Consider the following 25,467-nt stretch of genomic DNA (forward strand, 5'->3'; position numbering starts at 1 on the left):
CGCCGCCCCCGCCCAGAAGGGGGGAACCCCGGGGAAAAAAGAGGGCCCACAAGGGGTGTTGTAAATATGGCCCGACCAGGCTCGGCCACAGTTGGAAATTTGGCGGGGCCCAGCACTCAGGAGCAAGGACCAGAACCCACCCCCCAGGGACACGAACACCCCCGGCTCAGATGTAATGTGAACCCCCCCACCGCGCGGAGAGAGCACCGCCGGGCCCAGGAAGCCGGCACCCCGGGGACACAGCCGCCGTTGCAAAGGGGCCCGTACCCCCCACCAGGGAAGAGGCAGGGGACAGATGGTCCTAGGTCCCACCTTCCTTGCAAAATGTGTGTGCGTGTATGTGTGTTTGAGAGAGTGTGTGTGTGCATGTGTGTGTGTTTATGTTGGGATGTATATATTGAGGGGGGAGGGGTGTGTGTACTAAGGGGGGTGCGGTTAAAATTGGTGGGTAGGGCACTAAGGGGACGTCTCCTGATTACTCACAGTGACGTCCCCTCACCCTCCCCACCAAGGGGCCCTAAATGTCTAAGGTGCGGTTAAAATTGGCGGGTAGGGTGCTAGGAGGACATCCGCTGCTTGCTGGCAGTGATGTCCAAGCACCCCCCCTACCAAGGGCCCTACATGTCTAAGGTGCAAATAAAACCGAAAGAGGGGGGGCCCACTCCATACGGCAACCACAGGAGGGGGGTCACTGCCTAGTAAACCCCCCCCCCAAGGCTCATCGCAGGCTAAGCCCCCCACCCCCTCACCCTATTATGAGGTTATATGAGGAAGGGGGTAAGTTGGGGACAGATGATAGACTGTCCCCCGGTGGTCAAACAGCCGTCCCCCGCCCCCCCCCCCAGCAAGGGGGCCAGGCCCACCCAGCCCCGGGGCCCCACCCCCGGAGGCGCAGACACCCCAGGCCCAGCACCACCACCCCCACACAGAGAGAGGGGAGCCAGAAAGCGCCGGCCCCCCCCGGAGCAAGCCCAGGCCCCCACCCCCAAACGCCGGCCCTAGAAGAGCTCTGGTCAGGCCTCGACGGGACCGAGGCAGCCAACCGGCCGGGGAAACCGCCGATGGCCTCAGCGGAGACCCCGACCCGTCAACCCCCCCTGCCCCGTACCAATAGTGCCCCCCCCCCCCTTACTTTCTTTTTGCCTTTTTGGTGTTTCAATGTTCGCCTTCTTTCGCATAACTTGTGCTGTCTGTTTATGTAGGAGATTATTTAAGAAGCAACACTTAATAACCCCATTTCTGATGCAATAACCCTTCCAGAAAGAAGCAGAAAAATAGGCAAACCACAAAAAAACTCCTGAGTGACAGCCTAACAAGACTCTTAAAAGCTCAAAACACAAACCTAACTCGAGTCCCAATTTACGAATCTGACAGAGCTTCAGTGGATTTCACTAAAACAAATCCAGAAAGGCAACCCAATTAAATTCAGTAACACCGAAGTCACAACGTCAAAGAAGACCACAGGGGTTCCCGCCTGCAGTTCATGTTATTACACTGCTTCTATATATTACATCAAGAAAGCAATGTGATTGAGGTGGCTACAGTCATCTCATTATAAAAGGAATATAAGGTCTTTATTACTTTGCTTTATTCGCATTCATTTGAACTCTGTGGTCTCTCTCGTGCTGTTCAAATAGATTTCATTTAAATTTAGTTCAAAGTGTTTGTTCCCAATTTTACATTCAATGTGTGAAAGTAGAAATGTGATTAAAAAACCATTACTGTCATAATGAAATAAAAAAACAGGATTGTGTCGCCTGCAGGTTAAAAAAAAAAGTACAGTTCCACTTCAGACTTTGCGAGAAAATGTATGCGTTTGCTTTGAAATATATAACGTTAGAGATGTGAAATAGGAGGAGAGTTTTGCACTCAGCAGGCCACTGTGGTCGTATCAAGTTCAAATAAATTCTCCCCAGAATAAAAACAGCTACTTCCTCTTTAGCTTCGGGTGTTTAACAGTAAAAAATGGTTTAATTAACTATATAATGAATAAAAAATGAAAATAAATGGGGTCATAAGAAAAACACCGGCTTCATTTCAAGGGCACTAAGAAAGTGGAAAGTAGGCTGTTGATGTTAGGCAACAATCTACAAGAAGGAAGACGGGACTCTGCTCCACTTCCTTCCCCTTGAATCTTGTGTCATTAATCATCTGAAGGATGTTATTAAGTAATGCTTCTGCTGACATTAATTAGTAGCTAAAATAATCAAATCACTCCCACAACAATGAAATCTTGAACTCGTAGATTAATAACAACAAAGGTCACATTACCATATTTCATTAGGGACTTTGGTTCAAATGATATTTCAATTTAACTTGACTGCTTGCGTTTGTTCAGGCAGATGACTGCGACTGATCGTTCCATTAAAGAAATGATGCTGATCACCTGGTCTGCCTCCTGCTGTGAGCGATCAGGCCCCATGCAGAGAGAGCGGTGGGGGGGTTTCTGTACAATGACAGCACGATCAGACAAAAGGAGAAAAGTTAAGACCGTTCCTCAGACAAAACCGACCCCAAAGTGTCCCCAAAATTCCACTGTGACCGGCAAGCATTGAGAAAGAAAACCACAAAAGGGTTCAGAGTGTTCAGCGTGATACATTAAACCACTGATTGTGGGGTCATGCGTGGAGACTGTGAGACGGTAAGGAGGACACAGCTTTTTGTGCAGTCGAATGCAATGCAGATGGCTGAGGAAGCTTGTTAAAGAAATATTGTGACTCCAGTTCCAATTTTATCCAACAAATGTTACAAAAACTCATGTTTAGAGCTAACCTGGTGCTCCCAGGTTTTAAAACCTCTTTGGCAGAAGTGCTTTGTGCATGACTATGAAATGATCAGTGATTTTTGCAAATTTTTGATCTTGTTGTAAACCTATAATCTGATCCTTCTTTTTATGCTTTAGCAGGTGGCGTGCTTCCATACTTTATCGAGGCCATCTCAGCTTCCCAAATTGAGCATAAAAACGTTCTTTGACTATTATGCGGGTCTATTTTTGAACAGACAGCTTTTAACTCAGACACTAAATATTACAGTCTGAGTCAGAAAAGCACAAATTAATAGTATGAATCAGTTTTGTTCAAACTGTTGAGCTCAGAAAGCAAAATGCAATAAATAATGCTTACAAATAACCCTTGCTTCTCTGACAATTAGCAACAAAAGAATATTCTCAAGCAGCGCTTTCCTTAAGTCCCCCATTTGTCAGCGAGATGTAAGGACTTCCACAGATTTCTGAAGAGCATTTATGTGTAAAGTAAAACATGAACTTTGAAAGGGGTAGCAAATCTTTTCTTAAGAATATTCTTTTCACTTTTTTTCTGAAGTTTTTTTAACACCAGCTCTTAAAAGCCACTGCTCCACTTCCACTGCACATGAAAGGCAACATAAAACTTTTATATAACGTTGGCTATAACAGTTCCTTATCACTTTGCTTGTGAAGTTAGGATGTGCGGATGATGATATGAAAGAGCAGGGTTTTTACAGCTGCAGTGTGATATTGTGTATCATGTAATAGGGAGATGCTTTATCGGATGTTTTTTGATCTAAATAAAAAAATAATCTTGAATTCTAAAGGGAATTGCAGTGATGGGAATGTTTGCATCCCAATAGTATTCCTTAAAAACAAAAAAACTGTTTTCTCACCTTGAGTTTCTCATAGCGATCAGTGAGAGCTGCCACTTGGTGATCTCGATGCCGGCCGACAAGTTTGCACAATGAACAGATCAGCTGCTCATCCGTCACACAGTACATGTTGACCTTCTCATCCTCGTGCTCCAGACACATGATCCCTTTGAGGTGGGAATCCTGGAACGGCTCGATCAGCCGGTGGCCTGTGAAAGGCTTCTTGTTTGGGTGGGTGGCCTTGAGACACTCCTCGCAGTAGGACACCTCACAGGTCACGCATGTCTTCACAGCATTCTGCGGAGGGTCCTGCTCACAGAACTGACACTGAACCCGGTCAGCGGGGGACGACATGGCTTTTTGTTCAGGACCGGCTCGCTCCCGGCGAGTCTCGCTGGGAGAGTTGGGTCCACTCAGGGAGGCTTTCTGGTAGCGGTCAATGATGTTCTGCAGGGTCACGTTGCGTTTGAGTCCCTCTAGGCCTCTCTGGTTGAGGGAGATGACATAGCGACACGTCGGACACTGAAAGGCGCTGATGGACTGAATTGGCTCACTGGGGGTGCAGTGGGATACCAGGATTCGGTGGGCACAGTTGAAACAAAGGCTGTGAGCGCAGGGTAAGAGAAGCGGGTCCTCAAAAAGCTCTAGACAGATTGGACAGGTCAGCTCTGACTCCAGTGTTTCCATTTTCAGGAAAAACAAGGCAGAAATGTTGGCGAAATCCAGGGAAGCCGATCAGCTATCTGTAAAAAATGACAATGACATTAACTTAGACAATAATAATGGGATTAGAAAAAAAGGGATTAGATTTAGTTATTTTACTTAGAAAAAACAGAGACAATTAAGAAAAATCATAACAAAAACATAAATTGTGTTCAAATGAAGTCAGTATTGCTCCAAGAAGTAACCAAAAAAGACATTCCAACATGGATAATCCAAAAATTGGGTTGGAGAAATAGCCCAAGTGTTTTAAGAGCGTAATTTAACACCTATTTAGGGTTGTGTATCCATTTGAAAATAAGAAATTGATTTATTTTTAATTTCCAATTTAAGAAATTCAAGATTCACAATATCAATTTTTTTTTCCTTAACCTATTTTCTTTGTGAAAAACAGATATTTCAACTGAACACAGGTGGGACGTTAAATAAAATAATGAATTTTTACATCAAACTCTAACAGAAAATCAGTGTTTTACCTGTAAATTATAATAAAAAACACATTAAACAATACTCTGTCTCTGTAGAGATGACTTGAGTTTCCCAGGCTGTAGATTTTTCTACTAAGCACACTCACAACCGGTCCTACACAGAGTGTCTGCAATTTCTTATAAATATTAATATATATATTGATTTTTTGGAATAACTTTTTTGATATACTATTAAAATCAGAGAAATTAGAAGCATGCAGGCAGCCAATGAAGTAAAATCCTGTGCACTAAAAATAGATGCACTGTGTCAGTTTGGAAAAGCTAAGTTTGTAGCAGGGGCTCATCTGGAGTAGTCTGCATGTGTTCTGCTCTATGTTGCAGCTCACGGGTGAGCAGGCCGGTTGGAACTGACAGCTCAGCCAAGCAGAAGTGTATTGGATTGCTTGCTGATGGCTGGGGCTCCACAGCATCTCACACACTGAGTCTTTGTTCCTGGCCACTCAGACACCCCAGCTGCAAGTGGACTCACTGTGTTCACAGCGCCTCTCTATGTGAACTCTCTACTTTCACTCATTATGTGTGAAGAGGGCAAATGCTGATTATCAGGACAGTCGGGCACAAGCAGCCTTTTGATGTTGCGAGGATCCAGCAATTACCTCTCGGGAAAAGACCTGGGTTTGTTCTTTCCTTTCTTTTCAAAGATAGAAACTTGCAACTATTCTGCTATTCTGTTACAAGATTTTCTCTGGGAATGTAATGCAATTGTTCGCTTTTGTTTTTGCTATTCCGTGCTTTGCACATTCAGAAACAGATTTGCCCGAGAAATGTTTCAGAAAATCAAAGATAGCCTCTTCACTCAAGTCTTAAATAACTTACATGACACATTGATAGATCATTGCTAATCTTTAAAATATGAGCCAAAAGAAAACGCTGAAACATAAGAGCACACAATTCAAGCCAAGCCACAAAATAAAAGCTGCTTTTGTCAGTTGGTTCAAATGCATTTTTTGAATATAAAAAGCATTTAAAAAGCTTAGTTTACTAAGCACAAAAGAAAAGAGGAAAACCCCTTTTAGCCAGTGGCCATAAAATGAATATCATGTAGTCTACTCACAAAAAGCCTGTACAATAAGACTGTGGCGAGATGCCACTGCAAACAGTAACATTACACATTCCTGGAAGCTCTCCCATTCATACACAGTTTACTTTACCCACCGATGGATTTCGCCCAACATAGCACTGCCGAGACATTTTTGCTGCAGGAAAACTTCCGACCTGAGTCATAAAAACATGCCTACAACTAATGCAACAGCACAAAACTCTGACATTCTGTGGAGAAATGCATCCGAGTGGCACAAGTCTTCCCAATCACGAGAATCCTGCAGCTGAGCTGTCAAGTAGGCAAAAGATTGAGCAAGAGGTAGCAAGCACAACAGGAAAAGTTGCCCGACAATTCCAGGAAAGCCAGCTCCACCTATGCAGCAGGAGCTCTGGCCAGTACTGGAAGAAGAGGGGAGGCAGACAACGGCAAGCAGCAGAGGGCGAGTCAAAATCAGCAAATTAGTGGAGGGACGAGATTGTGCAGAGCCCACAACCTCACATGCAGGTCAGTGTCCTCCCTGTCCTGTCCATTCAGAAACTCCACGCATTCAGGATCAGTTTCAGGCTTCCTCGTCTCACTGTCCCACTGATCACAATGCCATGAAATGATACTTTTTCTGCCACTTTCATCAGGCATTCAAAGATTTGAAAAAAGAAAATGACAATAAAAACTTGTGTTACACCTGAGAAAAAGAAAGTTCTAGGTCAGACACCGATCTGCTTAATCCTCCTCCTTTTAACAGCCATGTAGAACACAGAAAAGCTCCTTTCAGCAACTCAAGGTATGGATTCCACGTTATCACTTAACTGACTCTGAAGAAACTTTACTGTCTTACACTGAGCCTCTGGTCTAAGACCACATATGGATCCAGAACCAACAGAATCATCTGTAACATCCATGTCCATCCCAGCTGACACCACTGAGGGAGCCACCGAGGTGCCATCTGCTTACCGTGTGCTTCTATCCCTGCTGCGCTCCTTTTCGATTCCCGTGTCATTCAAGGAGTCCCCAGAGAGACTATCCAGCATACGACACAGACAGACACTGTAAATATTAAAGCATGCTAAAGTTCAGAGAAACCTGTGGGTACAAGCTGCAGAACGTGACAGACAGATGTGACTGCCATTGCCTGGGAGCTTCTTTTATCATCTCCCGGATTCAATTTAGTCTGCTTTTTCAGTGAGTACGCTTGTCAATTCCAGCTGTCAGAAAACCATCCAAAAATACTTCTGTTTTATGAGTGGAAAAAGAAAGATGATGTTGAAAAAGATTTATGGAAGAACTTTAGAATAAACTTCCAATTTCTCTTTACAGTTTTACTGAAAGACTTTACATATGTATCAAATCTGACTTGGCAAATGACTTCCTGCTGGTGGATCATGGGAAAAAGGAATTTTTTTACTGTGTACACAGCATCAAACCTCAGATTCAGGGTTTTGTGGTGTTCTCTTAATAAAGTTTGAATATCTGTCAGACCACTGTGAGTCATATCAGCTGTCCAAACATATACGAGAACATCACTCATCATAGAAAAATGTGGCCGGTCGCATTCCCTGCAAATTTTGAGCACTGAAAAGATAAACAGACACGAATGATTTTCTAAGCCAGATTCTGAAAATATTTAGGATTTTTTTTTGTCAATAAACAAAAAAAAAAAGCCCAAAAACCTTTTTCCCCTTAGCAAAAAGTTTATTTTAACAAGTCTGCTCTTTTATAAGAATAAGTATATCAAGTACCATAGACTAAGGGTGTAACGATTCATTTTAACAATGATTCAATTCAGTCATATTAATTTCAGCTTCTTGATACAATTCATAGTCAATATTGATTCAGCTTGAAGGATCTGATTCAATCTAATTCACTTACCTAAATTTAATTCAACCAGAGTGACTCAAAGATAAATGCCTGGTTAATGTAAAGTGAAGGGGAAGTTTTCAGTTTTGTTGTATTTTTTGCAAGATAATCAAGTGTATTTCAAATATGTGTAAAAACAAACAAGTAAACAAGAATTAATGGCAAATCCATTCACATTATAGTTTCATAAAGTTCAGCCCATTGCTGTTTTCCCACATCAAAACAATACAAACAGAACATTAGTAGAACGTTTTACAACACTGGTGGTCTTAGCTAAATTCAAAGTATTTCCACACATGACAGTAATGATAATTTGATCATTTTTTTTGCTGCCATCACCTGTGTTGTCTGCTGTGATGGAACTCTGTCGTTTTTATGTTTTCTCCTACTGTGCCTCAATCCAAACGGTATTTTCCTCTATACATTATAAATTGATTCATTTCATTTTGAGTAGATTTTATAAGGGCATAGATTGATTCAACCAACACTTTGCCTCAGACAGATCTATCTGGCTGGATCGTAGGAATATAAATCAACTAAACGATTAAGTTGATTAATCATAACCCTACTACAGACATTGTGTAGGAAGTATACTTACTGAATACTTCTTCGGGCTAAATTGGAACATTTCAAGTTTAAAAGATAGTATATAAAAAGTAAACTTCAAGTATATGTCTCAATTTAAGCACGGACCAAGTATGCTTGTAGTATACTTAAGTAGACCACTTTCTGCTCAGGGTAAGACCCATTTGAAGTTAAAAATCACACTATATGATTGTTTGAATAACTGCTTCAGGCAAAGTTACCCCCAAATGCTCCTTTACTGTCCATCAAATTTAAAAGCTTAAATGTTGGACAGCTGATAAAATGTGAGGGGTGGTCAGTGTCTAACATGAGCAGTTATGTTAAAACAAGTTACATAAAGTTAACTGTCCCGCTCTCAAAAGACAAACTTGGTAACTAACTTAACATTCATATCTTGACGAGGAAGTTATAGGTAATTTAGACATGAAACAATTACAGTGCCTCAGATATGAAGGCAATTTCCTGCACAAGCACTCTCTAATCCTTTTGGTTATGGTCTTTTATCATCCTTAATAATAGCTCTGAACCATGTTGGCTTTTGAGAGTCTGAAAGAGTGTGATAGCTCTTTGTCTTCTTTCCTGCGGGTGACACCTAACACATTTATCTGTAATCCGGTCTTGACTGCGTAGCTGTGACCAAAGCGTGGCCGGTCACAGCTTCCTGCAGCAGGCAGCTCTGCACAGCCCACTCAGGCCTAATGTGATTTACAGCTGCAGAGGCTCCAGCCAGCTGATTAGACTGACAAATCCACCTGATCTGCAGCTGCGCACATTACCCAGATTAGCCTAATGGAGCCTGGCCCTGAATAAAACAGCCACCAATGCTGCTGTATAAATTATTATGGAGGACAAGTTAATTACCAACCTAAACATCTTGGCGACTGAATTAAAAACACATCTGTCAAATATGATGACATGGAGGCGAGAAACGGAATCAGAAGTTGCTGGGGCTTTAATTAAAGCCTGGCTTAAGTATCCTTTCAGACAGAAACAAAAATGTGTTTTTATTGTTTTTAATTGACTCACTTCCCGACTTCCTCAAGTTATTTTCCCCTAACTTTCACTGCTCGTACTGTCTGTACCTCACAGGTCATCCTGGTCTGCATCACCAGTTGCAATAAACTCTCATTTCCTCCCCACAGCTTGGCAGGAGACATCAACGGGAAAGCACCGTATCCTTTCCACAACCACAGGAACTTCACGGAATGTGACTTTCCAAACATGCAGCTCTAACCTGAAGTCCAATCAGAGGAGGTCTATCTCTAATCTAAAAACTGTTAAAATGCACAAATTTAATCTCATCTTGCTTCTACGTTTACAAAATGTTATGGAAACTCTGCAGATTCTGCAGAAGCGTGCCCTGCTGCAACTAAAGAAGCTCAAAGAGTGACACCATGTGGCAGCTTCATGAAACAACACAGAGGAAACTTAGCTTCAAGTTTCCTGTTTTTACTGAAGTGAGCATGCTTCCAAAAGCAGTATTCATTTAATCACTCACACAAATGCGTCTGCTCCCATATTCCTTCTGATTCTTCACTTAAACAATGTTGTAAAGGACTCCATATGTGTTGCCATGGTGACAACTTGATATTTATTAGTCACACCAGTGATCAGAGCTAGTGCACCGGTGGGAGGATGTCTAACATTCCTTCTCACAAGGAGGAGTTACTAATTAATAAGTAAAACCTCAGGGTCTGCTTGTTTTTCTCCGTTTCTTTCGTGACTTTTTTTATTCTGATTTGCCAAAATGAAAAGGAAAGGCTTTCAAGAAGAAGAAAAGTTTTTTTCTTCTTTAACAAAGGGGAAAGCTTGTGCTTTTAAAGATGTAACAAAGCTACTTCTTTGACTCTGGAAAATCCACTCTCTTCTGTGCCCTTTGATTAAAAATACGACCCCCTTAGTCTTTTTTTTAAAGTCATTTAATCCCTCAAGAATTATTCACAGTTAAAAACATCAGGAAAAACCCTAACATCCAATGAGCTGACTAACAGATCCCTGCCTGGAAACGCATAATGACTCACTGTTTAGTAGAAAACACAGATATGCAGGAACATGATATTCTTAGGATCTGACTTACCTGCCTCATTGTTCCAGTCAAACAGAAGGAAAAGATCTGTTATAATCACCCAGTTTAAGTTCTGTAAAGATGATCCAATGCAACTGTATTTACTCCTTTGTCTCCTCTGCTAACTTTAGTTTCTGAGTCCTAAGCCTGCAGGAGGGTCAGAAACTTAGTGTCCTGATAAATGCAGTAGGCTGTAAACTGCTCTGTAATCCAATGGTGTGAAAGGGGCTGAACTTTTGCTCGTTGGGTCCATCACTCAGGGGCTATCAGAGCATAGCGTGCTGCCATAACTTTGAACAAAGCTCCGTTGTTGGGCTCGGAGGGCTAAACCGCAAAGAACCACAGAGTGTGACCATATTTAGGCACAAGTTGAACTGCTTGTCACTGTCCTCAGCTAACTTTTGGATTTGGAAACCTTTCCAAGCTTAAGGGAAAATTCAATAAAGTCAAATCAAACATGGGATTTCTGTGAATCTCTGGAGAATACAATAGTGATCCACTGTCAATAGAGTGGTGGAAATTCTACCACGGCTAAACTAACAGTCAATTGTTTTTGGCATTCAACAGTAATGACAAGTGAACTGCTTAAAAAAATAGCTTTAGGCAGATAACTGTCAATAATATTTTTTTTCTCTGAGCAATCACACCCTGTCAGTGTGGATTCAATCACTGAAATGGAAAGGAATGTATGGAGTTAGTGATGCCTGACTCAAAAAGTCTTGAAAGTTGTCTCAGATTGTTGTCATCTGCTCACCAGTCCACAGCTGCGCGGAGATTACACCAAACACAAATAAGCACAGACTGACACAGAAGGCAGCCCAACAAAAGACTCTTTACATGAAGTCTGATCAGTTTCTCACCTCACTCTTAAACCGGTGCCATCATCTCATTATCCACAATTTCGCTTGTGAGTTTTTGCATAAATATATCTTTTTGAAAGGCAAATGCCTCCGCTGTGCACAGCACATAAGACATGGCTTCATTTCAGATCAAAAGTAAGCTAAAGCTCCCTGAGTTTCAGTTTGGCCTGCAGCCTTCAAAAGAGTTGGGAAAGAAATCTGAGAGAAAGAAAAACAATAAAAAAGAGACCATAAGGTGTGGTTTGACAGATAACATAACCATGCTAATTTCTTGCAGAGGGGCCAATGCTCATGCAGCTGTGAGGCCAGCATGATTACAGCATGAAAACTCCTGCAGCAATGCATGAAAATAAGTCAATTGCAGTGAAAATAAAAGGAGGATATTTGTGTAACTGTGTGTGCTTGTATTTGAATTAAGTCAGAGAAAATGCTCATATGTTGTCTCAAAGTTTAACAAAAAAATTTCAGCAGGTTTTCTAAGCGATTCAGAGTTTGCCTTACCTTACCTCAACGTCTGTGAGTCCACAGCCAGAGTGACAGATGAATGAAGAAGAGAGATTTCATAAAAAAGTACCAGCTATCTTCATAAGCCTTCTTTTACCTCTTACTTTCTGTCTGGGTTCTGCTGCTTCATCTGCCTTCCTGCTATCTCTAAAATTCTCCTCGTGCAGCCTCCTCTTCTCTAATCCTCTCAAAAGGAAGCAGAAAGTGTTCCAAATGGTTCGACCAGGCGTTGACTTCTCATGCCTTTCCCTCTTTGTATTATTTTTTTGGCCAGGATCATTAACTTAGTCCCATGAGAAAATGAGGAGGTAAATAGCCCCTTTTTGTTGTGTGTGTTTGTGTGTGTGTGTATGGGGGGACTGTCAGTCACATTTGATGATGAGGTGAGGGGCTGCTTAAGGAAGACTTCCTGATTGGTCACCAAGGACCAGAGGTGCCCCGCTCTGGGATGGATTGCGTTTAGGAGCCATGCAAGGGTTACATGCACATCCATAATAGGCTTTTATCCAGTTTACTAATTCACATTTACTTAAAAAATGTACAAACAAAGCATTAATCAGATTACAGCAAATGTCAGTTTCATTCAAACACATTTAAGAATAAGGTATTATTGTTGAGAATGTGCAACCCTATAAATGCTGTGGTCAGCTTGAGTGATCTCTAAATGACTCTTTGGAACAATCTGGACCCTCAGCGGGGGGACTGTGAAGAAAGCATAAAGCTTTCGTTGCCATGGTGCTGTGGCACGAGCAGTGATGCATTTTGGAGTTTGAGCCAAATGCCACTCTAATCTTTTCACTGGCAAACCCTCAGCTCTCTCTTCACAGCTTGTTTGTTTCTCAGTCAAGCCTACTGCCTTCTCTCACAACACACTTCCTTCTAAACGGCCAGTGCCAATCTAGAGTCTTCTGCCTTTCCCAAGAAAATGCGAGGAGACACTGCGAGCTCGACAACCTGAAAGAGATCCCTCGCCTTTGCTTTGAGCACAACAAAACACTTTGACTGAGGAGACATGAGAACAAACTGCAGAATAAAACGCCCATGCTTTGGTTCAACCTGCACTCATTAGCAACGGAATAATGGATTTGTGAACAGCATAGCCCAAATCCATTTTACGTGTAAAACACACAGACAGCAAAGGTGCATGATTCTCCCATCAGTCCTTAAAATGTACACCTCCTTCCTTGTCATTTTCATCAGCAGGAAAATCAAAAGAGAATTGCTGCAGCCTGTGCCCAAGGCCATTTAACATCCATAAATTGTCTGCCTCGGTGTATTGCTCTTACTCAGAGATTCATTTCACTGCAATAGGATGTCATAAAGCTTACATTTACATGGACTCTATAGAGTCACCATGGCATGAAAAGCCAATGAAAAGAGTCTGACGCTCTTAGGTCAAACCAAAGTCACGCCCTTCCTTGAACTGTAATAAACATAGGATGGGGAAAAAACTGTCTGCTTCTGTTTTTATCCTCTATAAAACACCACTTGTCTGGTTTGTGGTTTTAGCTACTGTCCCCACCTCGTCTCCTGGAAACTGAAATTGATCCTGGATTAGAATTGCATTGTGTTGGGTTTTTGAAACCTTGAAATTCTGTGTAAAACTACATTTTGCATTTAATTAGTTCCTCAAAATGTTTTTTTTAGCTTTTTTTACATTGATCAATTTGTCATAAACAAACACAAACAGACTGTAGATCCGCTCCACTACGCATAACAAAGGATTTTAATGTTTTTGTGTTAGTGGCAGTGATAATGCTGATATTTGTGGTGTAATTCTCATAAAATGACCTCAAGGCAAAACATTGCATTATACTGTACATCCCAGAATCCTCCCTTATCAATAAATAACAGCACTGTCACAACAATTATTCCAGACAAATGAATATTCATTCCCATTAAATAAGGCCGCATGGTGCCTGAGGCAGTTCTTTTGGTGACGGCTGGGACATCAAGCTGCATTAGTTGGAGGGAAGGCCTGAAAGGGGCCAGGCACGCCCTGCTGGAAGAAGCTGCAGCAAAACAGACTCATTATAATGTTATGTAATTTGACTGAGAAAAAAAATGTACTTTTTTGAAGTAGAAACTAAACATCTTTACCTTGCTTCTTCTTAATTGTCAAGGTAGGATTTTAGTTTTATGCTTGGCGTTTGCCCAAATGGAGACTAGCAACATTCCAAGGTTTACAAAGAAATTCCAAAATCCTGTCAGATATTGCACTTTTGGCAAAGAAGCCCACAAGATTGAAGAATTGCTGAAGAACAAGCTGCATTACAACAACCAGAAGGAAACAATTGGATGTCACTAGTAGAAAAAACATAATAAATAGACTTACATGGTAAAATCCAAAGTGATCTTCTGAACCATAGGTCCAAAATGTCACTCTTATTGACAGCTGATTCCTCTGCTCCACATGGACGATAGAACAAACAAAACATACAGTAGCATCCTGGCTGGTCTCTTTCACACACCCACCCTTGCTGCTAAAGCTCCCCACCCAACCGCACACTCATGCGAGCATAAATCATGCCCAAGCAGCGTCACTTCCACTGGGCCATTTCATGAAGACGGTTTCCATTAAGCCTTGGACCCATCATTCTCCCCCTTCTGGGGTTGAGGTAACCCCTGACTCCCCACCCTCTCAGCGATAAGACAAAGGGGTAACAAATGGAGAGACAAAGGGGGGGGGGGGGGGGGGCATAAACCTCAGGGACCAAATTTTGATGAGTTTCTAACTACACAGGCAGGCCTCAAACAGATGGGACCAGTCTCCAGGGCAATGGTGCATTGTCACATTTTATATACAGCTCTGTTCATCCTTTCTTTATCCCTTCACTCCATCTGTGATACAAAGCAGATCACAGATAATTAACAAATCAAAATGTAAACGTGTGTGCTTAATTGAGTTATATGAGCGTGCTTTAGGATTGACTTTTTTTCAGAGGTTATGATTTTAGTCACCTGGATTGTCCAAAGTCTTCCTCACTTTAACAACAGCAGGATGAAAGTAATGTCTGCACACTAAGATTGGGAAAAAATAAAAAAACAAAAAAAACAATCAAAAACAAAATCTAATTGTGTGATACATACAATTGTTTTTTTGAACCCATTTTAAGTAACGCTATCAATCCACGGATCGGTCAGATGAATGAGCACAACAAATGAACACACACTGCCATTTATCTACTCGATTTAAGAGAGAGCTGCTTTTTAGCATAGGCAGAAGATTCCATCCGTCTTCATTGTTGGAGCATTTTATCACACTCTCCAGACATCAGCCAGTGTCTGCATGGATTTACTGTGCCTCATGATTAGCTGGCACAGCCTGCAGAAGTGCTGTGGGCAGTGACCTGACATTGATTCCTTTCCTCTAGTTATGATGTGTCCTGGTTCTGCTACCAGCAGAATCAGCTGTCACTGCTGTTCTCTACTATTTGGTCTGTCCCACTGACCCCTTTGGAGTTCAGAGTTTAAGCTGAATTCAACTTAAGATACTGAAGAACACAGTGGTAAAGACACACTTTGATTGTCTTTTGAGCTATTTTTAAAAGTATTCATAGTGTTTTTTATTTTTTTACATGATTGTGCTATTTTTAGCTTAAATAAAAATAAACTTGTCTATTTTCTAGTTTCTACAGAGCAGCTTGCTGCTGCATTGAAAATTCACCTCTTAGTTGTGGGCAGGGCTGTTGGCATGGAGTATCCCCAACCCCCCTACCCATCAGCCATAACTGAGACTTCTCTGTTTACATGCTCTTTCACTATCTTACAGCCCCTCACACCTCCAACTTAACATTGTAGGGGGGAAAAAAAATCAAATTGGCGATATATCACCAAATCGATCAAATATTCATTTGACCATATTTATTTAACTATTTGAGAGTGCCCCTCAGTGTCTGATTCTTGTTTTCCACTTGAACCCCCAGTTGGCAGCACACTGAGCTTCTTTCAGCAGCTCTACACTGCACTAAACAACAGAAAATTTGTTCAGTCAGCCTCTCAGTTTTTGTTGTAATGAGACATGTACTACTTTGCTTGGGATGGATACTCAACCGAAACTCGGTGCCACATTGCTGCCAGTACCATGTGAAAAGCAAATTGTGGTGAATTGTGGTGAAATGAGCGACCCGTCGGATTTTCAGGCAGGCACACTCGGCAGTGTTTTTACAGATTACTTCCCTAGGGCAGTTCAGTCAATTAACTCACCTGCTCAGCGTCCTATTTAAGCCCAGGTGCGCAGTTGTTCATTCTCTTTCTTACCTTCCGCGCTCATTCTTCGACCCTCCATCCTCCCCGGCTTCCACCTGTGGGCTCCGTTAAGGGCTTTTGTTACCCGAAAGTTTTATGGAAAGTATCTCATGAAATTGAACGGAGCCTTATGCCAAAACGAAAAAGATGTGAATGCCAACTTAAAGAATGTGAAAATTAAGTTTGTGAAATAAATGTTTCTTAGTGCAAGAGTTGTCTGACTGAAACAAATAATATCGCCAGACTCTTGCCAATACACACCCCTATTAGTGGTGCAACAAAAATGGCGGGCATTATCGGTGCAATCCAGTCGTACAGTTTTGATTGAGATCCCAGCTCGGACGAGAAAAACAAAGACGTACATGGATGTAATTTTTTTAATTAAGTGGATGCATCAAAATAGACCATATCAGGGAGCTTGTGGTCGACCCAGCATATTTTTTACATAACAAATGATCTCTTTTTCAATATTTTCGTCTCCTGCTGATTCACGATTTATTTGAATGAAGAAATTCTCTGAAATGCAAATTAAAGCTGAATTTTTCAATTTATTAAAACCACAATTTTCATCGGAGTTGGTCTTTTGTCAAATGCCAGAAAGCCATTAAAAAAAGGAGGATGCACAGGAATTTCCAAAATATATGTCATTTTATAAGGTCATGAAGTATTAACAAGTATGGCCACATTTCCTTATCACTTACAAATACAGATAGGTTATGGTTAAAAACAACAGTCTGAAACACTTAACCGTGTTTTGCATTTTCACTGAGACAAATCCTTGAAGGGGTTTTGAAAGAAAAAAAAAGTCATATGTTGTGTTTGGTCCACACCACATCTGCATTGCCTGACTGCAGTGGCCTTTCCTTTTTTCTTTTTGAGGAATAGAGGGAAGAAAAAAAGATGTATCCCAGACAAGCGGAGAGGGGTGAACTCCTTCTGCATTCTTTTGCTGCTTGGAGGAGTCTGTAATTGCTTCCAGCTTCTGCAGGAAGTGCTGCAGAAGCGCAGTGTCATATTCACTATGAATGATCAGATCTTATCATAGATGAGGCAGATGAAGCCCTAACCGTCTCTGTCCAGTCTGAAAGCTAGCTCCTAACCCTTAAACTAAACTGATGCTGAACCTGGCCAGGCTGGATTAAATATGCCATGTATCCAGAGCAGGTCCACTTTTTCAACAAAGATGTTTCATATATTCATGTTCTTTCTTCTTTGACATGAGAGTACTTCCAAATTCTCAGATCTCAACAAGATTGTGGGGACTGAAACATTCACTGTAGTGGGCTGTTTCCACATGTCCAGGGAGACTGGTGAAGCCAAAGGCAGAAGCCCAGATGTTTGAATCTGGGTCATCTGTGTGCAGGCTAAAGGCTTGTTTGTGTAACCAAACCAGCTCAGTCCAAGGCATTTTTGATGCTGCTGTTAATGCAGAACATCTTATTATCTTATTAAAACACACAAAGGTCCTTCTGTCTTAATGATAATCCTGCAAGCTTAAAACAAAACTAATGTTTCACATATTTTGTTGTGAATTTTTGACCCAATGTGGAATAGCTAAATACTTATCCCCCCATCACGGCATTCCTTCAGGACTGCTTGGACACATTCCACAAATCTGAGACATTCTCAGGATACAAATGAAACATTTGTAGAGGCAACCCTCCTTAAATAACAGTTAAGCAGTTTTCTAAACACAAGCAGACACACGTGGTCACTCACGTACTTGAATAACCAAAATCTTTCATTGCATTAATAGTATTTAGCTTTAGTCTACATTTCGAAAACATACCTTCAGAATTACACTGTAGATGTACAAAGACAACCCCCCATGTTTGGACAATCCAGAATCGACTTGCAGCTTGTCAAAATACCCAAACCTGGAGAACTCACAGCTGCTGAAGGAGCAGTTCATCAAGAGACAACATGTTTTCAATTAGTCAGAGTGGATCCTAAAGAAAAAAGGAGCTAAATATCAACAGGAAGGTGGGGTTACCTTCAAACAACAAATCAGAGATGAATTCCAAAGAAAGTTCTCTGGGCAAATCTCTTCACAAGGAAAGTCTTCTTCCAAAAAGTATGTTGTTTTAGAGCAGATCTAAACGCTCACCAAAAGAGAGAAGCAAATGAGTTACCCAGAGCCCCAGTTTTCTCCGGGACATTACTTTCCCACCACAGCAAAGGAATGCTTCTCATTTAAAACCATAAACAATTGTTTCAAAGATACACAAAACTGAGCATTTTATTATACTTTGAGAACGTTATAGTAACTGTTTGCCAGATGAATAACTCAGTCTGCAGCTGTTTTATGGGGAGTCTGATGGAACAGAGCTGTACTCAGCTGTCAGCAGATGTCATGCATGTGCAAACAAGAGGGTGCGTGTTACAAAGACAATATGCTTGGCTCCACTTTTAACATGGGCTTTAAAAAAGAGTGACAAAGATACCTTCTAGTACTTTGTCTTCACTTTTCATACTTGTTTACCCATTTGTTTGTGCCTGCTAAATTACATAAATTGAGCGTTTTACCGTCATTAATCTCCATTTTTAGACGCATTCGTCCTTGATCAGCCTGAATAGTAGCCGGGCAAAAATGCCTGAACTGATCTTACCTTCTTCTCCATAGCTGTGAAGGCTTCTGGGTCTCTCTGCTGAAAGAAAAAAAGACTAAAACAGAGAACCACTTTCAGACAGCTTATAATTCCCTGGAGGTAGGACAGACAGGAGACAGAGAACTGAAGGTGTTCTGTATGTACACACCTCTTTAGTGGAGTTCACTATCACACACACACACAGCCCTGACACACACTGCACCTTCATCTGCTTTACAGGTTTATACAGGAGAATGAGAGCAGGAACTAATCCGGCCGTAAGCTGTCACTGAAAGGAAGTAGGAAGCTGTTTGTCATCCACAGAGGTTAATACTAAAATCTTCCCCAAAAAAGTAGGTATTCCACCTGTTTTTCTTCGTCTGCAGTGACAATACGAGGTAATCTTGTCACATTCAGAAAAAGGCTGAATTTAACCCTTATGATGCAGGACCTTTAGGAGCCTTTTTTTTTTTTTACAAACTTGCTTTAATAATTTATCTTTAAAATCGTTTTTTATAACAATGCTTCAAATCCATTTTAGTAGTACAATCCCAGCTCCTTTTATTATAAATATTTTTTCTTTATATTTCGTAATAATTCCAAAATTGAAGCTGGACAAAAAAAAAATACATTCCAAGTGGTAAATTTTGTATTTTTTACTGCAGAACATCACAAAAAATAAGATCAAACTATAGGTTGTTATTTTTATATCAAAGTTCAAAAATGTGAAGACATAATAAATGTATAGATCAAAAATAAAGGGCAAAGACAAGGTCCAAAAATCATGAAAAATGTTACAACTTTTTAAAACCTTTTTGAAAATTACAAAGATTTATTTCAAGGGGAATCACAATGTTGTGTCAGAATTATTTTTTTTAAATCAAAGATTTCAAAGCAAACACTTTTTTAAACCTTCCCGTTGAATTTAAAAACCAAACTTTGCCTTTCCTACACAATTTTCCACCACCAATGTGATTGGCCAATGATAGAAATATGTTTTTATTTTTAATTTTACATTTTCGGTTTGTTGGGTTTTTTTTTTTCTTAACTTGTCCTGTCCAACAGCTGAGCACAGAGATGAGAGCTTAAAGCCTGTTGAGTAGGACATATTTTACTGTTACAACAGGGTTAACAATCTTTTGACACACTGGGTGTATATTTGAATTTACCCCTTTTGTAATGTAGGCTAAACTTTATTCATTTCACTTATATTTGTAACAATCTTTGGTTGGACCGGATGGAAAAGAAAAGGAGGGAAGAAGAGAGAGGGATGTTAGAGAGAGGGGGGTGGTGATTAAAGAAGGGAGGGGGGGGGGGGTAGAACTGTGAAGCAGCATAAAGCAACAAGTTGCTGGATGTTTCTAATCATTACAGTCAGGTTCCTAAGTAAAACAAATCTAAAAGGGGCGGGACCTGTCCACACACACACTCAAATGTTATAAACATACTTGTTGGCTCCAATAATGTTCAAATACAAGACATGTCAACATGCACACAATACAACTAATGTTCACACACGTATACAATTTGCATATATACGTATGTATTCAGACCAACACATGTGAAACATTTCATTCAGTCACGCAAACTATTTGTGCATCGGTTTGTTGTTTTATTACAGACTAAGAATGCTTGAGGCTCACAGCAGTCAGACAAAAAAAGTGAAGGTTAGGTTAAAAACATGATTAGGCAGAAGAGAATTGGTTTTCTCCACCCTTATGAGAATTCATCCTACAAGATAGATGAGTCAGTCGGAAAACAATTCTCCACTTGTTATAACGAGATCATATCTTAGAAATTGGGTGTGTATCCCTCAAGTGAAAAAGCAAGATGTTTCAGCCAAGTAGGACCTTTTTTATTCCTAGATAAATTATTGAATATTAATATCTGTGAAAAACATCCAGAAGCGTTAGGAAAAGGTGCCCCAGGAGAGCAGGAGTCCTAAAACCAACGCCGACAAACCCATTCTACAATGACTCCAATTATACCCTGCAGTTTTGTCTGCAAACAAGTTTTAGAAACAGGCTTGTGACACTTGTTGTGAAACTTCCCAAACCCTGCCTGCAGGTTGTTTTGAACGCAGACACGAAGAACCCAACGGATGAAGCTGAAAAGCATTTTATTACTAAATAATAGTACAAGATGGGAAGCAGTAAATTAGGTTATGTATCATGAGCAAAACCTCTTGAGGACAGTTAATTATGAAAACTAGACATCTGTCTAAAACAGATGTCACCTGGATGTCATCTTGGGTTTGGATGCTCTGTTAATCCATGAAAACAAGCGGCTGCAGAGCTTCTTCTCTCGACTGCCTCAGACAACATTCGTTCCTGCCATTGTTGGCCGACCTCTGGGAGTTGGATGAAAAAGCTGCCGGAGGGGAGCATACGACATTTGAACATCCAAAACTCTGATCTAATTTCAGCTCAAAATCAAAGGCGAACATGTTTGGTTTTAAATAAGTATGATGTGAAGCAGTTACAAAGATTTTAAACTGAAACCCACCGTGGATGAAACCCATGCTGTCCGGAAATGCTTCCAGATTTCATGAAGAGATACACAAAGAAACTTGTTTCACCATTTTAGAAGATTTCCCTCATTGTAGGGGTTACTTCGCACAAAAAAAACAGTACAAATAAATAAACAAAAGTGATGAAAATGACCTCCAGAATTTTAAAACAATGTAGATTCTCTCCTAAAGTATTTATTATTTAAAAAGTTACATTTGTATTACTTTTATTTGTTTCTACTCTGCATGAGAGGACATAGCAGTTAAAGTTTGAAATAGTTTTGAACCCAAGTCTTGTTCTTTCTTGCCTGATGTCAAATTATTTTAAATACAGATTCCCAGCAAAATGTTCAAAACTAAACGTGGGATCATTATTTTAAATTGAGATTGTTAGAAATGTGAATAAGATTGAACTTGTTAGAAACAGTAAATTTGTTTACACTGAATCGGTATAAAAGATATAACCACATGGAAATGTACTGAGCCCGTGTCCTGACATTAAAAAAATAAAAAGTATCTTGTTCCCACAAATTAATATCTTGTTCGCATAAAATAATATTCCGTTCCCACAAGATAATATTCCGCTCCCACGAAACACTGTTTCGTTCCCTTGAAATAATTAATTAGTGTGAACAAGATAATAATTTTTCACGTCATAAGTCATTCATAAACACGGATATGCTCTCCATCCGGCCGCAAAAGCCGCATTCAGCGGTACCTTCCGTGTCTCTGTGACCCACAAATGTTCAAGAAAGGAAAAAGAAAAACAAGAATGATAAATGTATTATTGTCTCAATGAATATAAGAAAAATATCATTAGATTCAGGATGCCCAAGCTTGCTGTTTCGCCACACCGCAGCGATTCTCCGGATATAGCACCTAGCTCCGCCGCAGAGCTCTTTAGCTTGTCTTGCCGGCATTCGGGTGCGGTATGGATATTGTAGTTTAGGTTCGAATAGGAATAATAATATTCAGGACTTGTCTTTTTATTAAAATACTCTTTAGCAGTCACTTTACATTCGAAGGCTAGTAGGCTACATGCTACCTAGCCCATCATTAACCTGTTATTCACGTCATAAGGCATTCATAAACACGGATGTGAGCAATAGTTGGTTTTACAGGAGATACCTTCACATTTCTGTCTGTGTGTGTCTCATTACATTGCATTGAAGACACGGAGGATGTTTAGAGATCAAATTTATTTATTTTAAAAAGCACAAAAGCGTCGGTAATCACATTTTCATGTCTGGGTTCATTCACATCCTGGTACCCTCTCCGTCCATCCTGCTGCAAAAACCGCTTTCTGCCGCTACATCCGTGTCTGTGACCCACGTTTGTTCAAGAGGGGGAAAATAAAAACAAGAATTATCGATCTATTACTGTCTCGATAAAATTCCGAAAAACATCATAAGATCTAGGGGTGCCCAAGCTGGCTGGTTCGCCTACCGGACTTACTTAGCTCCTAGCTTCATAAACACGGATGTAAGCAATAGTTGGATTTACAGCAGATATCTTCACATTTCTGCCTGTGTGTGTCTCATTAAATTGCATTGAAGACACAGAGGATGTTTAGAGATCAGATTTATTTATTTTAAAAAGCTCTACAAAAGCATCATACTCGTTAGCCGTCACTTTACATCCAAAGGCCAGAAGGCTACATGCTACGTGTCCCATTGTGCATCACGTTTTCCCCATATTGCAACAAGAACAATCACTGTGTCCTTATAACTACAGTTATAGGGACACAGTTATACAAGACAAATGATTGGCTGGTTGTGATGCGTGATGCATGATGGGATGCGTAGCATGCAGCCTACTAGCCTTCGGATGTAAAGTGACTGCTAACGAGTATGATGCTTTTTTAGAGCTTTTTAAAATAAATAAATCTGATCTCTAAACATCCTCCGTGTCTTTAATCCAATGTAATGAGACACACACAGACAGATATGTGAAGGTATCTGCTGTAAATCCAACTATTGCTCACATCCGTATTTATGAAGCTAGGAGCTATGTCCGGTAGGCGAAGCAGCAATCCATGTTTATGAATGACTTATGATGTAAATAATTACTTCGTTGCACGAATTAATTAATGCGTGGGAACGGAAAATTATTTTGAAGGAACAAGACACTATTTCGTTCGCACAACTTAATTGTTTCGAGGGAACGAAATAGTACTTCGTAGGAACGGAATATTATCCTGTGGGAACGGAATATTATTTCGTACGAACAAGATATTAATTTGTGGGAACAAGATATTACTATGTGGGAACGAGTTATATTTTAGTTTTTTAATGTCAGGACACGGGCTCTGTAGTAATATAGTTTTGTAGAGATCAAGGAAAAAAAGGTGAGGATCTGTTCATCTGTTTTCTCAGTCTTTTTCCAATGGGCTCTTTCCACGTAGGGAAAAAAAGAAGTATAGTTTGATGAGAGGGGACTTTCACACCTGTTGAGGCGGGATGATTATACCTTTGTGCTTCCTCTGGGCATGACGAGTTGCCTAACATCAGCACATTTCCAGCAGGCCATCTCTATACAAGGTTGTAAGGTAACTTTAAAGCCGTTAAACCAGATGTGTAGAGGGCGGAGTGAGGGTATAAGGAAGAACCTAATTTAGAGGTGCTGATCATCTGAACAAAAAAATTCCACCTCATGGACAAAAATATCCCACAAAACTCTAAAACACATTCTAATCTAAGTCCTTGTTTTTACCCTCCTCCTTTGAGCGTTTAACCTTTTTGCTCTGCTTTTGAGAGAAAGAAGATGAATTTGACAGGATAATAACTAAATAAGATGTTTGTCACAAGAACAAGCTGATGGATGGTTCCAAATGCAGCAGGTTTATCAGCCTAGCTTAACCCTTGTGCTATCCTAGACACTTTAACATTGGGAGTGGGGTCATATGGACCCCACTAGACAGTGCGCTGAACCTTTTTTCTTCAATGATTTGTGATCTTCTTCACCTTTATCCACCTGTGTCATGGTAGGGAGAACACGTCAACGTGAGGGTGGGGTCATAGGATGGCACAAGGGTTAAAGTCCACAAAGCTAAATCGGGGTCAGCCAGTTAGGGGTCAATAAGAGTATCAGAGAAGTAACAGGGGTAGTCAGGATCCAGGTGAGATTCAGGGCAGGCAGCAGGCAAACAGTCAGAAACAGGGTCAGGAAACAGAACATCAGGTCCAAATGTAACACTCGATAATGCAGGCAGAGTGGCCCAAACAATACTTCGCTTGGAGCCCTGGACATGAGAATAAAAAAATAAAAATAAATTGTTCCCTCAAATAGGCATTTTGTGTGCAAAAGTTAGCATTGTGTGTGCACAAAATGCTAACTTGTGTACACAGGATGCTAACTTGTAAGTTAGCATTATGGGCGCACAAGTTAGCAATTTCTGCAAACCAGTTTGTGTGCACAGGTTAGCATTTTGTGTGCACAAGTTCATATCTTGTATGCACAACTTAGCATTTTCTGTGCACAAGTTAGCTTTTTGTGTGCTCGAATCAATATATTGTATGCACAAGTTGACATTTTGTGTGCACAAGTTAGTATATTGTAGTCACAAGTTACTATTTTGTGGTCACAAATTATATTTCGTGTGGTAGTTTGTAGACACAAATTATAATTTTATTAGCATCTCTTTCACACAGGTTAGCATTCTGTGTGCACAAGTTAGTATTTTTGTGCACATAAAATGTTAACTTGTGCATACGAAATTTTAACTTGTGCACACAAAATGCTCACTGGCTCACATAAAATACTAACTTGTGCACACAAAATGCTTACTTGCACACATAAAATGCTAACTTGTGCACAAAGAATGCTAAATTGTGTGTACAGTATACTAACTTGCGGACATAAAATAGTAATTTGTGTGCACAAAATGCTTATTTGAGGGAACAATGTATTATTTTTTATGTCATATCCAGGGCTCCATATATTTCATCTGCAGCAAAATTAGTTTTTCTGTAATCAGAGTAAACAGACTGTTAACAAAGCCACTCTACAAATGTTTATTGTCAATAAAATAAGATTAAAAAATTTATAATAAACTTGTTTCTGATAGGTCTTCCGTAAAAAAAAAATTTAAACTGCCACAGTGTTGGTGGAACTCCGCACTTGTGGCACATTCATTTTTATAACCATATGTCTGTCTGTCACACATATCTTCACGTAACATATGCTGTGAAATATCAGCTCTCCGAGCATATGCCTGGTGATTGTTCAGTGGAACAAAGTCTCTACTAAGAATTAAAAGGAATCTGTGAGTGCACAGGTTTTTGTGACAAGTCAGATTAAAAAAAAAAAAAAAAAAAAAAAAAAAAACAGCTGGCGGCTGTGAGTCCTGATGTTGTGGTTGAGTCATTTTTCAGCCACATGTTTTCC

General features: G+C 40.4%; 1 protein-coding gene across 12 annotated transcripts in view; it reads right to left on the reverse strand.

The window, feature by feature from the left end:
• The window catches only part of LOC101168755 (E3 ubiquitin-protein ligase Midline-1), a 29,957-nt gene extending 11,042 nt beyond the window's left edge, over positions 1–18,915 (reverse strand). Inside the window, exons 1-5 of one of the 12 annotated variants that reach the window (XM_020713050.2) lie at positions 18,594–18,915; positions 17,978–18,079; positions 17,774–17,876; positions 3,640–4,361; positions 2,387–2,446 (exon numbers count right to left, since the gene is read on the reverse strand). In XM_020713050.2, coding sequence (XP_020568709.2) covers positions 2,387–2,446; positions 3,640–4,305 — 726 coding nt within the window. In that variant the 5' untranslated portion in view covers positions 4,306–4,361; positions 17,774–17,876; positions 17,978–18,079; positions 18,594–18,915. Of the gene's footprint in view, positions 1–2,386; positions 2,447–3,639; positions 4,362–5,981; positions 6,278–6,819; positions 7,034–10,384; positions 10,719–11,733; positions 12,032–14,071; positions 14,161–17,773; positions 18,551–18,593 lie in introns of those variants that run through there. The other 11 variants (XM_011489845.3, XM_020713047.2, XM_020713048.2 and 8 more) reach the window with 11 other exon arrangements.
• Between the last annotated feature and the right edge of the window lie 6,552 nt (positions 18,916–25,467).

The sequence above is a fragment of the Oryzias latipes genome, chromosome 21 (assembly GCF_002234675.1).
Source record: "Oryzias latipes chromosome 21, ASM223467v1".
Classification (NCBI taxonomy): Eukaryota; Metazoa; Chordata; class Actinopteri; order Beloniformes; family Adrianichthyidae; genus Oryzias; species Oryzias latipes.